General features: G+C 36.3%; 1 protein-coding gene across 6 annotated transcripts in view; it reads right to left on the bottom strand.

The window, feature by feature from the left end:
• The window catches only part of DENND5B (DENN domain containing 5B), a 221,568-nt gene that overhangs the window by 60,886 nt on the left and 144,320 nt on the right, over positions 1 to 16,362 (bottom strand). For 3 of the 6 annotated variants that reach the window (XM_057556534.1, XM_057556535.1, XM_057556537.1), the window contains 5 exons: positions 14,790 to 14,977; positions 8,145 to 8,681; positions 5,238 to 5,469; positions 2,763 to 2,849; positions 695 to 845 (listed from right to left, as the gene is read on the bottom strand). In XM_057556534.1, coding sequence (XP_057412517.1) covers positions 695 to 845; positions 2,763 to 2,849; positions 5,238 to 5,469; positions 8,145 to 8,681; positions 14,790 to 14,977 — 1,195 coding nt within the window. The remainder of the gene's footprint in view (positions 1 to 694; positions 846 to 2,762; positions 2,850 to 5,237; positions 5,470 to 8,144; positions 8,682 to 14,789; positions 14,978 to 16,362) is intronic. The other 3 variants (XM_057556536.1, XM_057556538.1, XM_057556539.1) reach the window with 1 other exon arrangement.

Raw genomic sequence — 16,362 nt, 5'->3', positions numbered from 1 at the left:
GTTCCTGTAAGCCAAACAATGCCTGGGGCTACCAGAAGTGGGAAGGGGCAAGGAAGGGTCCTTTCCTACAGGCCTTAGAGCCAGCATGGCGCTACCAATACCTTGATTTTGGACTTCTAGCTTCCAGAACTATGAAAGAATAAATTTCTCTCATTTTAAGCCACCAAGTTTGCAGTACTTTGTTACAGCAGTCCTAGGAAACTAATACAGACAGTGAAGGCATAACTTTTCTAATTCCGTTAGACAGTATTAGCATTATATTTAAAACACAGTCATTTAAAATGAAACTATTCCCAAGTGCACATTACTTCAACAAGAGAAAAATATCTAGTCTTCGGATTTTCTTACATGATGGAATTAAAAGTCAAATACTCATTGAGTGTCAATTCATATTTCAAGCAGATTAATTTGGTCTTTGAAAAAGTAATGACTGATCAAATGTTTAATAGTTAAGCATTCCCCTCAATATTATGACATAGTATGAGTGTGTTTCATGTTTGGTAATTGCAATCATTGTTGCTTTTGTTGTGGTCATCCATGTACAATGCTTGGTGTCAGTCTATTTATCTCTTGTAAAAATAAAATAGAGTGTGTGTGTGTGGAAAAAAAAAAAAATAGTTAAGCATTCCCCATTACAGCACGGCACCCTTCATTCACTCCTTCAACCAACTACTCAAGTGAAGAACATGCTTACTTGTTATTAGCTGGTCCTGTTGCCAAGACATCAGACTGTAACTTTGGAAAGAACCCTTGCTCATATTTGCCTTGACCAATTTTCATATCAAGTAGATGTGGGTGGATTGCAGTGTGATCCATTTTCATCAGTCGTTGCTCAATTGATTGGGCTATAAATTAAATTCATAACATATTAGAGACATTTCACTGGCTAAACTTTAAAAAATAATGCTTCCTCCATTCATGCAGTGACAAGAAACTCAACCTTTCTGATAGTCTGAAATAGATTTTACAAAAGCTCTTCAGAAATCAGTATAATGTTAAGTATAAAAAGGTTAGTTTTAAGTAAATACTAGATAATTAATTTTCATACTATTTTCTGCATCTGTCAAAAGCAGGGCAGAGGGGTTAAAAAAAAATCTATAATTTAGTATTGAAACAGTTTCCCTTAAGTGGGAAATTCAATATTCTTAATGAAAATATGGTTCTAAGTACAACATTAAAGAAAATGATGGCAAATAAAATATTTTCCTTGAGCTGAAAGACAAGTAAAGGGAAGAAAAAAGCAAGCACTGTAGCCTTATGTTACTTTATTTCTTTGTGCAAAGATCCATTAAATATTCATGCTTCTCCATTTGTAAAAACAAGGAACCGTGTAAAGTTTATTACCTCACTTTTAGCAACACATTCTCATTAGTAGGAGTCATTCAGGAGTGTTTATTAGATCAAAAGGCATAATGCAGAGAAAAATAAAATAAGCAGGCATTTAGAAAATGTCCAGGGGATAAGAAACTGCCTTTTGAAGAATAAAATAGGCCAGAGTTAAAAGATAGGAATTACTCAACATTTCTATTTTAAAACCACATAAAGTTGAGAGATGTTTCAAAGGCCCAGGAAACAGTGAACTATTTTTCTGGTAAAAAAAAATCTGATCTTAAATGCTTTTATCAACTGAATTTTCAAGAAAATATATAATACTTGTGAAGTAAGATTAGGTCTCCCATCCCTTGCCTAGAGACTACTGCAAGGAGAACAAGCAGTAAGTGTGCTTGTGTGATAAACAGAACACACCGTGGGAACTGCCAATCTTGGGATTTGAGAGAAGTAAAAAGGTCTTTTTACAAATATTTCATAGAATCAGTTTATTTTGCCCCATTCAATACCAGCAGATTGAGTATTGCTGGTTCTTCCCCATATATACTCTAGAAAAATTTCTGTTTTGGATGGGGATGGGTCTGTCCATGACACATTCCACTCTTGTCAAATGGACTTGCTTAAGACCATCTTATGTGAGATTGATGCCTCCCAGCCAGGTGTTTGCATTTGCAGCATTAAGGCACGTGTGCAGAAGGCATTATTACCCTAAACTTCAAAATGTTAGATATCTGTTTTAAGCTTCCCTAATTTTTCTTTATAACTCATATGAATTTATCCACAACTTTTTGAATTTCATTTTATTTTTAATGTGTAACTTGTAACTTCTCGTGAAACACAGTCCATATGTTCTAGGCTGGGCAAAAGGATGTCATGTTTTAATGTGAAATGATATTTAATTTTCAATGATGCCCCCTGACTCTCCACAACCGTATCTATACTCTTAATGTTTCCTAATATTTATAAAACACAATTAACAGATGGTTAGAGAAATAATGCTTAGATTCATGGCATGGAATTCTCTGAAGTCCCTGACAATTTTATGTTCCATGAAATACTACAGAATTCCATCTCTGCCAAAAAGTGCTTCTGTTCTCACAAAAGGAAAAAAGGAAAAGTAGCTTCGGTTTTTCCATTGGATTTAAAATGACAGAAAAAAATCCATCTGATATTGAGTTATTCTCCTTTAGTTAGGAAGCTCTGTAAAAACAAAAATCATGATTCACAATGAATTATTCTAGGGTTCATAAGATTGCCATAGGGAGCATAATGCAATGCTACTTTTCAGTGATTATATCATCAGTGAATACTGAACATTCAGAAATTATTAAATGCCTGCTTCGAGAGATCATGGGGCTGTTGTTAGACTTTCAAGGGTTTGTGCCAAAACTCATTTTCTGTGATCAGTAAGGAATAAGAAAACTCTGCGTTACTAGCAACTTGGTGTCTTTCTGCACAGAAATCATGAGGTTCTGGTGCCACAATATCAGCAGCAGATAGCCTCTGCCTAAAGAGTTCACCTGCAAATCAAAATTCTTTTTAGTTAGAGGCAAAACAGAAACAAAAGCAAAACAAAGGACAAAAAAAAAAAAACAAGATACACAATAAAATCCAATGTCAACAAAAGAATCCTAGTCTCTCTAGTTTCTGCTGTGGGTGAGGGTGGGGAGGAGACAATTTTACCTGATAAAAGAAATATCTGCACCATTTGTGAGACAGACATACTTACAGCTGACTGCCTCCTTTTACTTTTTTTAAAAATAAATTTATTTATTTATTCATTTTTATTTTTATCTTTGGCTGCATTGGGTCTTCATTGCTGCGCACGGGCTTTCTCTAGTTGCAGCGAGTGGGGGCTACTCTTTGTTGTGGTGCGCGGGCTTCTCATTGCAGTGGCTTCTCTTGTTGTGGAGCACGGGCTCTAGGCACGTGGGCTTCAGTAGTTGTGGCACGCGGGCTCAGCAGTTGTGGCTCATGGCCTCTAGAGCACAGGCTCAGTAGTTGTGGTGCACAGGCTTAGTTGCTCCGCGGCATGTGGGATCTTCCCGGACCAGGGTTCAAACCCGTGTCCCCTGCATTGGCAGGTGGATTCTTAACCACTGCGCCACAAGGGAAGCCCTCCTTTTACTTTTTAAGAAAGTCTTTGATAAATTAAGTTCCTGGGAGACTATTCCTAATTTAGCCTAATCTCTTTTTCATATATATTAAATCTGTAATGGTACATTTTTTGTTGTTGTTGTTGTTCTTAAAGCTCTTTTAATATAAAAGCAGTAAAGAAGAAGGGTTTTGGGTACATATTGTCTGTTTGTCAATGCTTTTTTAATAGCATCATAAAATAAAAGGACTTCATATATAAGCTATAATGGTACATTTTCAACAGTTTATATAATTTCTGCAATGATAGTAGGAGTATAAAACTCTGAGAGGCTGATAGAAAATCTATTTTAATTGAAAAGATTTTCTAGAAGCACACAAATACAGCAATCAGCACTTAACTTCATTTAAAAAATTCTGTCAGGAAGGGAGGAATAGGCATTATACTATTTACACGGCTATTAAAGCACTGAAAGTCATACTATTCTCTGAATAGGCATAGACAATTTCATTCACTCTACTCCCTCAACTTCTAGAAACACAGAAACAATTGTCACTTTCTAAAGGGGCTCCAAGGATCTATCCTCATAAGTGGGATACAACAGAATGATGTTTCAGCGAGTCATCAGAAACCTCCAAGGCTACACAAGAGACATCATTTATATACTTCTTTCCTTAAAATATGCTACAACTACAGCATCACCACTCCTGTAACTTTGATCTATTTAAAATGAAGTGAGAAAGGCAAGCAACAGAGGCAGAGCCAAGAAAATCCACATTTGCTGCCCCTTTTTGCTCCAGAAAAAAAAAAATGTTCTCAAATAACTTCTACACGAAGAGGAAGAAATAAAAGGAAGGGGCACTCAAGTGATAGATATCAGTTTATTTGGCAAAGAAAGAGTTAGGAACTAGGTATAAATGTATAAAATTGTGTGGACTGGTACATTTTACATGTTTATTTATTGAATGAACAGCTAATGTGGTAGTGAGACTCCAGGGGCTAGAATCAGTCAAACTCTGGTTCAAATCAGGGCTCTACCAACCACAAGCTATGCAATCACAGCAAGTTACTTAACCTCTCAGTTTTCTCAACTGTAAGATGAAGACAGCAATAAAACAGACAATAAAATGTGTCTATACCCCCTTATTATTAAGATCAAATGTCAAAATGCACGTAAAACAGCTGGTATTATGTCCCACACATAGTATGTACTCAGTAAACACTGACTATTAATATGATTATTTATTTAATGGACTATATTACACTGCCAGACAAGATTGGCCAAGACTCATAATTCTCTGAGAGAAAAAACTAATGTCAGGGTTGGGAACCTCTAATTTGAATACAAGAATCTAGAGATTTAATTTCAATAAATGAAGCTATTTTAATTAATGGCACCACTAAAGTAAATATACTGTTTTAGTTACGTAAATTAGGCAGCAACTCAAATTTACTATTTTAAATTAATACTTATCTTTCCTTGGATGAAGAGAGAAGAGGTAAAAAGCAAAAAGGCAAAATAAGCAGAAAGACAGAAATTAACATTTTCACAGCAACCTTATAGTTGTATTCCATTCAATTTGTTACTGTTGTTCATCTTCTGAGGGAAGAGGAATGTCAAGCAGGAACAGGACAGACATTAGCTCACAAAACAGAAGGAAACGCAACGATAGAAAGCATCTCTTGATACAGTACAAGGGTTAACCAAGAAGTCTAAAATTGAAAATTAATTCTGTGGTTTATACGGCCAATGATGTGTAAAAAGATATGATCATGGATTTTAAGTTAATTTTAAAAGGCATAACAAATGTACCTGCTTCTTTTAAAGTGCTGCATTTCTGATATATAGATGTCCTCAAGGTGGGTGCCCTTACATTATACAGTCTTATCTTCTCAATCCGAGAGTCAAAGACTCGAAGCAAAGGATCCTTCTCTTCCCACTGAGACATAATTTTATTATCAATAAAGGTGGCAAACATCTGTGTTTCAATGAAGCGTGAAAGAAATGGCAGGTAAGGTTCTGGCTGGTCAGACAGAAAGGAAGCCTGTAATGAGATAATTAGACAATTATTAGTGCAAAGAGACCATCTCAATACTACATGATAAATCCAAAAATTATCTGTTGCTAAGATCATTCCTTTTCAATCTTATAACACGCAAAACTGATGCTTGAAATTTAAAAATCCTTAAAACTCCACTTTTTCTTCCTATCTTCTAAAGTCATAGAATTTAGGTCACTTAGTTCTTTAGCACTGATCCCACCTTTCAAAATTGATTTACATTCTGGTCCTCATGACCATTATGCAGAAAAAAGGGCATCATTAATGAAAGATGGTGGATCAGTTGCTACATGATCGTCAATCATTCTCTTTACTTACCATTAAATTTGACCCCTTTCCCCAGTGAGCTGTAATTTCTTCTGCTCTCTATTCCTAGCCTGTGCCAAATACCTCCAAGTCATAAGGCATCGAGGTGATTAACCGATACAATAATAAGATATACATAAGTAATAACCTTAAAAAACCCAACAACATGGAATTTGTGCTTATGGGTAAAATCTTTGGTTCAGGGGGATGTTTTCCTAGGCCCCCACAGTTAAAAACTGATGGATGAGCATTAGTTAAAGATCAAACTCCATCCAGACCTGTGCTGAAAGAATAGGTTGGGCCTTAACAACTAAAAAAAGCACTGCCTGAAAAACCATCCAAAGCTAGCCAAGCCTTTGGAAAACATGTACAACCAGCCACATGTTCCTGTTACCAGCTTGTCTGCTTGCATGGAATGGTTCAGTAAATTGTGATCGGTTTCTAATTCAAAGGGTTCATTTTTTTCCTTTGGCTCTTCAGGTCCATGTGTGTAGAGGAATTCTAGCCACAATTTGACACTAGCTAAAATTTGGAAGTGGATTACTATTTCAGCTGTGGGGTTGCTTTTGCTTTTCATTCTTTTGATTAGGTGCAATGTGGCAAAAGCCAGAAGGGGAAAGGTGGAAGGATAAGTTCTGACCTAAGGTTACTCTCCTTAATACTCACTAGCTTCCTCCTAGCATATTTATTTAGGAAATAAATTCTGAAATTTAGGATGCCTTTGAAAAGCTTCCTTACAGAAATCCACTTATTCAATTTAAGTGCCTCCATAGTTCAGATGTAGTTACACAAATCCAAACAGCCAAATAAAGGTTCACAGTCATCTCCAGAAATAGTTCACCTCTTCAAAAGATGTTTTACAGATAAATATCAATTTTACTTTTCATAGAGCAAACAGCCTTTTTTCCTAAATGGACCAAATGTCTGGCTTTTGATATTCAGATCCTTGTGGGCTACATCACTTAAGTCAGCAAAGACTTGGCTTGCAGGACTACTATGTGATAGTCCTGTAAATTTTCCTAGTGAAAATGAGATGATTACAAGCCTTCTGGAATCCAACATGAAACTTTCATTTCTCTAGGGGTTATATAAAAAGAATTCCATTTATAGCTTGAAGCTACATAAAGATTAAGAAGGAAGAAAGTACCAGTGCTCGATTTAGATAAGAATTTGAATTGCTCCAAGGATAAATCATGAGTATACACAGATTAGTTCCAAGCTGGCTAGGAAAAAATGTGGAAAAATGGTTAAGCTTAATGAGAACGGGAACTAAGAGCAAGAATACATTTGGAGAGGTGAAAGCTTCTTAATTTGTTAAAGAAGTTTTCTCAAACATAAAGTGCATCAGAAATTAACTGTTAAATGTGGTTTATATAACTCATCTAAAAAAATCTGATGAAATCAGAAAATAATCTTTTATATCACCCACCTTTACAAAAATTTTTTATTAATTCTTATTTGTCAGATGCTCCAAGATTGTAGATTAGCCTCTTAGAACATATTAGCCCCTTTGAGCGGTCTTTCATGATACAAAGATACTATTTAGCAAAAAGCCATAACTCATTCTAATAGCAATATCATGCCTCGGCAATCACAGAGGCAAGGGACTGAACTACACCCTAGTGACCTGAAAGAGTTAATGCACACCCCCAAGTGCTTTTGTCTGGAAGAAAAAAAAAAAATTGGTGGATATGTCCAGAAAAACTGGCAGAAGAATACTCTATAGTAAACCTTAGAAAGAAGCTTCAATTTCAGCAGGACAATCAAAAGTTAGTGTCGTTTTCTGTCTCCCCTTTCCAAAAACTTAGGAACAGAGGGTTAAAGTCATAAAAACTCATTTTTCTCATAAAACCTCACTTTTTCTCTCTTTTGATCCTAAGATGAGATAAAAATTTACCTTCTGAAAGTAAACTGTTACCTTTACATGGGCAAGTTGTGACTTCATTGCAGGATGAAGACAAAATATAAGAATAAGGATTTATTAGAAAAGGAATAGGCCTCATTTAACTAGGCTTGATCCTAAAATATGAGTAAATAAAATGCTTACAAGGTGAGATAGTATTAACAGATTTGAAAAACATGGAATTTAAGTTTCATTTCAAACATCTTCAAAGTATAGAAAAGTTAAAAATAAGGTTAAAGGCAATTAAATACATAATTCAATGAGCAGCTTAATGAGCTAGTTGATTTATACTTTGCAGTGAAATTATTTTATATAGTATAAAATACTGGTAAAAAAGAGTTCTTAAAGGGAAAGGAGAGGGGGAAAAAATCTGTATTTTAAAAAAGTTAACAAAATCAGTAATGTATAGCCCACTAAGAACCATATAAAGGGAAACTCTGCTTCTTTTTACTTTGTCAAAGTTCTGCATCTGTTCCCGGTTGGTCAGCCAAGATTCCATGTCCTGGGCAGTCTGAATCACAAACGCTTCATAATCTGCAAACATCTGTGTAAAGCGGTTAGCAAAGACCTCTCGGAGCTGTACGTTGAGCTGGTAGTCCCTTAGTTCTGCCTCTTCACACTGCAGTTTTAAATCTTTTTCTTTTTCACTCAAAGAGGCAGAGAGGTCCATTTTTTCCATGGTCACACCAGTCCGCTTGGCTAGAGCCTGGAGGCGGGCTATGGTTTCGTTGCCCTTCAGTAACTCATACATGCTAATGTTATTAGCAGAGACGTTGCCATTCTTCTTGTCATTGACCAAGTCTTTCAGAACCAGATTCTTTAGCTTGGTGGCACTCTCACTACAATGTAGGCTGCCCTCAGGAGGGATCCCAAATTGAAGAAGAATTTCAGAGAGTTCCTGGATAAAATCTACTTTATTGGGGAACTGTGGAAATTCTTCAGGTAACTCAATAAAATGGTTGTCAATATCCACAAAACACAAATTAGCCTGAAAGAGGAAAAAGAAATACAAAGGTTTTTAAATTGGGAGATTGGGATTGACATATACACACTATTATATATAAAAGATAACTAATAAGAACCTGCTGTATAGCACAGGGAACTCTATTCAGTGCTCTGTAATGACCTATATGGAAATGGAGTCTAGAAGAGAGTGGATATATGTATATGTATGGCTGATTCACTTTGCTGTACAGCAGAAACTAACACAACATTGTAAATCAACTATACTTCAGTTAAAAAATTAATTTAAAAAACTTTTACTTAATAAAATGCTAAAAGTATCAATTAAAAAATACAAAGGTTTTATAGTAATTTTATGTTCTAAAATATTCTTGCCAACTATTATAAACAAAATCAACTATTATAAAGAAAAGGTTGCACTGCCTTTTATGTTAACCTTCTCAGAGTTAAGAATATTTTATTCTTTAAAAATAAATCTCTGTTGCCAGCATTTTTCCCTATGTGAGGGAATATATAAGTTTATATTTAATACATATGAATCATTTCCCCTGGGTCTCATCAGTTTATTATAATCTGGATATAACTCTGTAATACATGGCATCGAATAGGCTTTCCTTAGACAGGTAAAAGCACACAGACTCATAGTACCTTATAAATTAGGCACTGGGTTAAATAAAATGCTTACTGAGCTTGAACTTTCTATGCCATTCCACTGCTCTAACACCGTTTATAATGTAAATTAACAATAACTGCTAAAATTTAGCAGCTGTAGTACCCCAAAATGGAATGAAATTGGCAAAGAGCAATCCAGTCCACAGAAAATCCACAAATTTTCACTTTATCTAAAATTAGCTTCAACCTCTTACATGGCAAAACCATTTCAGAAGCCACTGGACAAAGAGCAGGAGGCAGAGAGCGGTGGAGGCAAGTGCCTAGAGAAAGATAAGTGACGAACCCTTGGGTAACTCAGACTTGACTTGAACATTTTTGCGTTGAGGAAAAGAGGAGACAGAAATAGAGGAAATGTTTTTTGAGTTTGTTTACACTCTGGATTTTGAATTGAAAGACTTTTAAATATCTTTCAAATAGATATAGAAAATTCAAGGGGCTAAGTACCTGCCTAAAATTTGGATTGTCCCTCAGGTACTTGATGACAGTATATACAAAGACAGTATTTTACCTTTACTGTCCATACCCTCTTGATCAGAACAAGGTTGTCAGAGTAAAGGAAAACTAAGCTCCTAAACTGGGGAGGAGGAGGGGGCAAGGTAGTCCATCACATAAAACTGATCCTGACTGCATTAGTAGCTGGACACAAGGCATGGGGTGAAGTCAACAAACAGAATAGGAAGCCTCACCTCATGCTTCCCCATCTCCCCGCCCCTCAACAATGCCCCCAGGTCAGCAAGGAGAGAATTCATACTGTCTTCTGATCCTGAATGCCAAGGTAAGATGAAAAGAGGAGAGCAAACAATTAGGTCTCTGTTATTCTCTCCTTTTTTTTTTAAAGTCAAATTTAAAAAAAAAAAAAATTTATTTATTTATTTTTGGCTGCATTGGGTCTTCATTGTGGTGCCCGGGCTTTCTCTAGTTGCGGTGAGTGGGGGGGGGCTACTCTTCGTTGCAGTGTGTGGGCTTCTCACTGCGGTGGCTTCTCTTGTTGTGGAGCAAGGGCTCTAGGCGTGCGGGCTTCAGTAGTTGTGGCTTACGGGCTCTAGAGCACAGGCTCAGTAGTTGTGGCGCATGGGCTCTGTAGTTGTGGCACACGGGCTTCGTTGCCCCGCGGCATGTGGGATCTTCCTGGACTAGGGCTTGAACCTGTGTCCCCTGCAATGGCAGGCAGATTCCTAACCACTGCGCCACCAGGTAAGTCCCTGTTATTTTTGTTTGATCCCTGTTCTTCATGTTAGATACTGATGAGCAAGAAGTATAGCAAAATTCCAAATTAAGATTGATAAAAACTCAAGATTTTCCACCATCCAAAAACAGAATCAACAGTGATTCTTCAAGCCTAAAATAACCTTTGAATCCAACCCTTTAATTCTGCAGATGAAGAAACTGAGGCCCAAGAAGGTAGGTGACTTCCTGACACCTGTTCCAGGTACGCACCCTCAAACAGCCTGGTAGCTTAAGGGATTTTTTTCTTCTCCATTATGCCTCATCTCCAATGTCAATAGTTTTCTCTAAATAAAGTAAGAGCTGAAGTCACATCTTACTGAAGACAGTAGTGCTATTACAGCTTTATTTAAATCCACATCTTTATATATGTTTCTACAGTCTCTAGAAAGTAGGATATATTGTAAGGCTTAAAGGGAGAAACTAGGTCACCATAATTCAAATGGATGATTCAGTATCTTTAAATACGGAAGAAAAAATTCACTAACTTGCTAATCTAAATGTTAACCAGCAACCTCTCACCACTTACATTTTGTACTGTATCCTTCATTAATGCCTTCCTGCTATCCTTTTCTATACCTCTCCTTCCCCTGTGAAAAGAGAAAAATGATACATTTGGGGAAATTTTAAAGCTTGTTATGCTCATGTAATCACTGCTGAGCCAAAAATGTGCGGCAAGGTGGATGTTCCAGCACCACAGCTATGGGTCTGTCTTCATGTTCCCGCGAGTCTCTCTCACCCTCCTATGCTGACTTACAGGGGCCTGAATTGGGGCTTTGATTATTACAAAGTAGAAATAGGGAATGTAGACTCGTGTTATAAAAATTTATTGAAGAAAAACCAAAAAGCCCTTTTTCTAAAACAGATAAGAACTCCATACAATAGAGTATTCTAAGTCAGTTTCTCACTTTTAATACCATTAAATTAAAAAAAAAATTTTAAGAACTCAAGAATGAAAAATATACTCAACATCTCAATCTTATGATGTTTTAGAACTAAATATTTCTTTTTAAAAAAAATTTAATTATTTATTTGGCTGCACCGGGTCTTAGTTGCAGCCCGCGGAATCCTCGTTGCCTCGTGCGGGAACTTCGTTGTGGCATGTAGGCACTTTTAGTTGCGGCATGTGGGATCTAGTTCCCCCGCCAGGGATTGAACCCAGGCTCCCTGCATTGGGAGTGTGGAGTCTTAACCACTGGACCAACAGGGAAGTCCCTAGAACTAAATATTTCTATATTTTTACTGATTAACACTGCCCAGAAGCCTTCATATGTAATTACTTCCAATTAAAAACAACAGGGCTTCCCTGGTGGCGCAGTGGTTGAGAATCTGCCTGCTAATGCAGGGGACACGGGTTCGAGCCCTGGTCTGGGAAGATCCCACATGCCACGGAGCAGCTGGGCCCGTGAGCCACAATTGCTGAGCCTGCGCGTCTGGAGCCTGTGCCCCGCGACGGGAGGGGCCGCGATAGAGAAAGGCCCGCGCACCGCGATGAAGAGCGGTCCCCGCACCGCGATGAAGAGTGGCCCCCGCTTGCCGCAACTGGAGAAAGCCCTCGCACGAACCGAAGACCCAACACAGCCAAAAATAAATAAATAAATAAATAAATAAATAAGAAAATCCTTTAAAAAAAAAAAAAAAAAAAAAAACAACAAACATTCCCTCAAAAGTAGGGGACAAAGACTTGAAGCTTAATGATCTCTTCTGCCATGAAGGCTTCCCATGTTCCCATCCTAAGGCATCTTGATTTCCTCTGTATACATTCTTAGCTCTTTCATTCCTCTTAATCAGAAATCACCTCTTAAAGGTGACATTTTTCTCTAGATGTCTCCCAGTATATTGTACACTAGTAGTGTATGATACAACTATTTGATGAATGAATGAATAAGGCTTAAGGAGATTGTCATTTTGTGGAACCTTAAAAATATAGGCAAGAGGAAGAAGTATCCAGGAATGTGAGTCCAGGGCAGCCCTCTTCACGTCTGGTAAGAGTCCTGGTTTCTCAATGGCTGAAGTTAAGCTGGTATAAGGGTAAGCCAGAGGGGCATATTTAACATTTTCATAACATTTTAGGGCAAGATATGACAAAAAGAAAGTAGCAAAGCAATGCTGTTTCAGTTTTTCCCTAGTTTTTTTGTCTACCGTTCACTGTAAAGATAAGCAAGAATGGTAGAAACTGAGGTACAGTTTATGCAACTAATCCCCAGTGCTACATCCTTCCACCATCACTCTCCCCGCTTCCCCCGACCAAAACAATATAACAAATGGCTACCTGTGCCTATCATTTTGGAATCATGGGGCAAGTGAGTGGGTAGTTAATTATAAGTCTATGTAGTTACATTAGTTAGCTAACAACTAAAATCATGTCTTCTTAAAATAATCATTTTGTAAACTTATTTTCACAACTATTCTAAGAAGCCCTCTCACTATTTTTAGCTATTAGTTTATTTTACAGTTTTCAAGGCAAAAGGAGGGTATTATCAGTCACTTTTTTAAAATGACTATTTTTATACCCACTTCCTCCTCCAAATTCTGTGGAGTAGATTATTTCATCTCATTGTAAAATGAAACCAGAGCAAAGTGATATGCTATTAGCCTTTTCTTATAAAACAGTAATGCACTAATGAATACTTTCTATACAGAAGCAGTGCTATTTTCACAGCTGATTCAGGTTATTTCTTATTATTCTACTCTGTGAATACATGAGTATGTATATTTATTAAATAGTGTTGGTTTAGTGAATGAAAAATTAGAAAATCACAGACATTACTGTAAGAGCTTTCAGAATTTTTAAGTTTGTTTATTTTTAGAGTCAGAGGATACACACAGGCATAGAGACAGAAAGATTTCCTGACAACAAATACATCAAGGTGGCATTTAAAATTTCCTAACAATTATTACTCATGCAAAAATGGAAAGATAATGTTTATGTGTCTAAAAATATATCATTTAATTAACATGCAAAGAGACCAGATACTCAACAAGAAGCCAAAACATGTCACTGTTTAAGTCTTTAAAACAAAATGCATTTGGCTAGTCTATTTCTTTTTCCTTAAAAATTTAAAGGACTTACGTCTTTGAACCAACAAGATACTTAGATTAATTTAATAAAAGAGAAAATGAGAGTTCAGGTATTAGAAAAAAGAGGTATAAGAGAGAGGGAGAAGCAGAGAACGTGCACAAGCTCAGAAAGAGCAAAACAGTTTGCATGTGTATTTTATATGACCTGAATCAAGCTATTTTCCCCTGAACAAAAATGTTAATTTTGGTAGGGAAACATTCATTAGAATAAAGTAAGCAGTGGATGATTACAGGAATCAATACTGGGTATAAAGTCCATGGCTTAGTGTGTTATTTTAAATTCATTTATTAAAATGAGAATCTCTATGGGTAATAAGAACAAATAAGAGTGAAGCACAGCATGGAAGATTTTATTAAGAAAGGTGCTAATTAAATAGCGAATATAATGTAATTAACCATTTTACGTTTTTTAATAGGCCATGGCACTCTCATCAGTATTTCAATTCAAAGGGTTTACATTTCAATTCTGAGTACCATTAACAACAGCTAAAAATCAGATTCAAAATGCTTTCAAGAATTCCTGTTTATTTTCTTCTGAAACAACATTTGAAAATATAACACAGAAAGCATAGTAATCTTAAGGTAGACTAAAAGCTAACGGTTAGAATTTTTATCTCAACCAACAAGCTAAGCTAACATTTAGAAAAAGCTGATAACGGGCCTTACGTCTGAAAACAGACTACTAAAGTATTTAATATTTCCATGATCTCTAGCTTGCTGAAAGATGTTACTTTCCATATGATAGAGCTCAAGAATCAAATTCACCTCAATTAATACAATAATTTAAAGGATGTTAAAATTGGGCTGTACCACTTAAAAACAAAATTTATAACAGGAATAGGGAAAAAGAAATAAAATGTTATTAAAATAATAAAGCTCCTAGATAATACTACTACTGCTCCATCTTCACAAATTTACAGCTGTGAAAATTTGCCACTGTCCTGTTTTGATCCATGTTTAATTAATGACTATGTCATATAATAACCATCAGGAGTCAGGATCTGCATTCTATGGGTGAGCCTCTGCCCTAGACCTACTTGGAAGATTCAGAATAGCCAGAGACTCAGTTCAGACAAAGACAATGCTATCTAACAAAAGTGGGCTTGACCTAAATCAACAAACAGCAAGTGTTTCATCGTTCATTGTCAGTTTTTACCTCTTGAGGAAGTTCTAGCTTAGAACGGTCAGTTCCTTCTTTTGACTGAAGGCCCATCAGATAAGGGACAGGAGCATCAAGAAAATGTAGCAGAGAAGCAGGGAGGATGGGCACATAAACATGTTGCCACTGAAATGGGAACAGAAGTGTGGTGATGCCTTCCGCCACAGTCATCAGGCGTTGATAATCTGTACAGAACAGCAACAACAAAAATGGAGGGGAAGATTACAAATCAAAACATAATCACTGCATTAAGCTTGAAAATATCAATTTCCAGAAAAAATTCGTGTGCTAATAAATAAGTAAAATGTTTCTTCATGACCATGCAGAAAAGAGGTCAGCTCTATTCCACCGTAATTAAAGAGTTAAATGTTTTCACTGAATGGTTTTAAGGGGGTATGAGTAGGTGGGAAACATCATTAAGCTCTTTGCTTCTGAAAACACTGGTATGTGAAATGACATTCCCTCAAAATGCAAAGCAAATAAGAACTAATAAAATTGCTCTTGGCACTTCTCCCATTGAAAAGGTGTAAGAATATTGCTACTGATCACTTTTTATATACATGTATATCTATGCAATCCTCAATTCAGAGGCTCTGTTTTTCTTGTATAAATGATCATGGCTATAGCCTACAGTTATTCTTATTATATTTATTTTAGCCTTCATTTTGTGGGTACAAGAAATCAACAGATATATGCATTCATAGTCACACTTCCTACATTAACCTCCAACTCAAATCTAGGGACAAAGTGAAAGCTACCTGAAAATTAGAGGTTGGTTTTTTTGTTGTGTTTTGTTTACATGAACTAATTTATCAAAACTAAAAACCGTCCACAGTATTAAAGTGCCTTCTCACCCCCACCCCCAGTTTTACTGAAATATAATTGACATATAACATTTGGTGTACAACATGATGATTTGATATATGTATAAACAGCAAAATAAATTATCACAATAAGTTTAGTTAACATTCATCAACTCACACAGCTACAAATAAAGTGCTCTCTAAAACCACTCTGCCATGGATACTATACATACATGTGTCTATATCCCTACTTAAACCTTCAGAGGCAGACGTGTTTCAGAATTCAGATTTTTTCTTTTTTAATTTAGAAAGGTAATATTGTGCATACCACACATACTTGAAATATCCAGGGCAGCATCCTGTAATCAAATACATTAATGTTTCTGCAGCAAACTATATGAGTGTCCCAGTATACTCAAAGAACTTAAATAGGGTCACTTTGGTTCAGATCTGATTTTGCCGATAAATGACTTACCAAAAAAAGGTTGGTTTTCAGAATGGATATTGTGGAATTGTAATAATTCTCTCACAGAATTTATTGTGCATAAATACAGTAACATCTGGGGGAGTAAGACTCTGGGGAAGTCTTTTTAAAAAGGTTAAGGGAAATGATCCGATGCTACTTGGTTCCTATCAAACTCAAAGAGCACCCAACCACGCGAAAGCAGGATGTTTTCCATTAAAATTTTTTCTTGTGTTGTTTTATAATCTGTAAATGACTACCTTTAATAGTCTACAATGGGATTTTGGTCATGAATCATCAGCTA

This window comes from Balaenoptera acutorostrata, chromosome 11 (assembly GCF_949987535.1).
Source record: "Balaenoptera acutorostrata chromosome 11, mBalAcu1.1, whole genome shotgun sequence".
Classification (NCBI taxonomy): domain Eukaryota; kingdom Metazoa; phylum Chordata; class Mammalia; order Artiodactyla; family Balaenopteridae; genus Balaenoptera; species Balaenoptera acutorostrata.
This window is presented reverse-complemented; position numbering and strand designations above follow the sequence as displayed.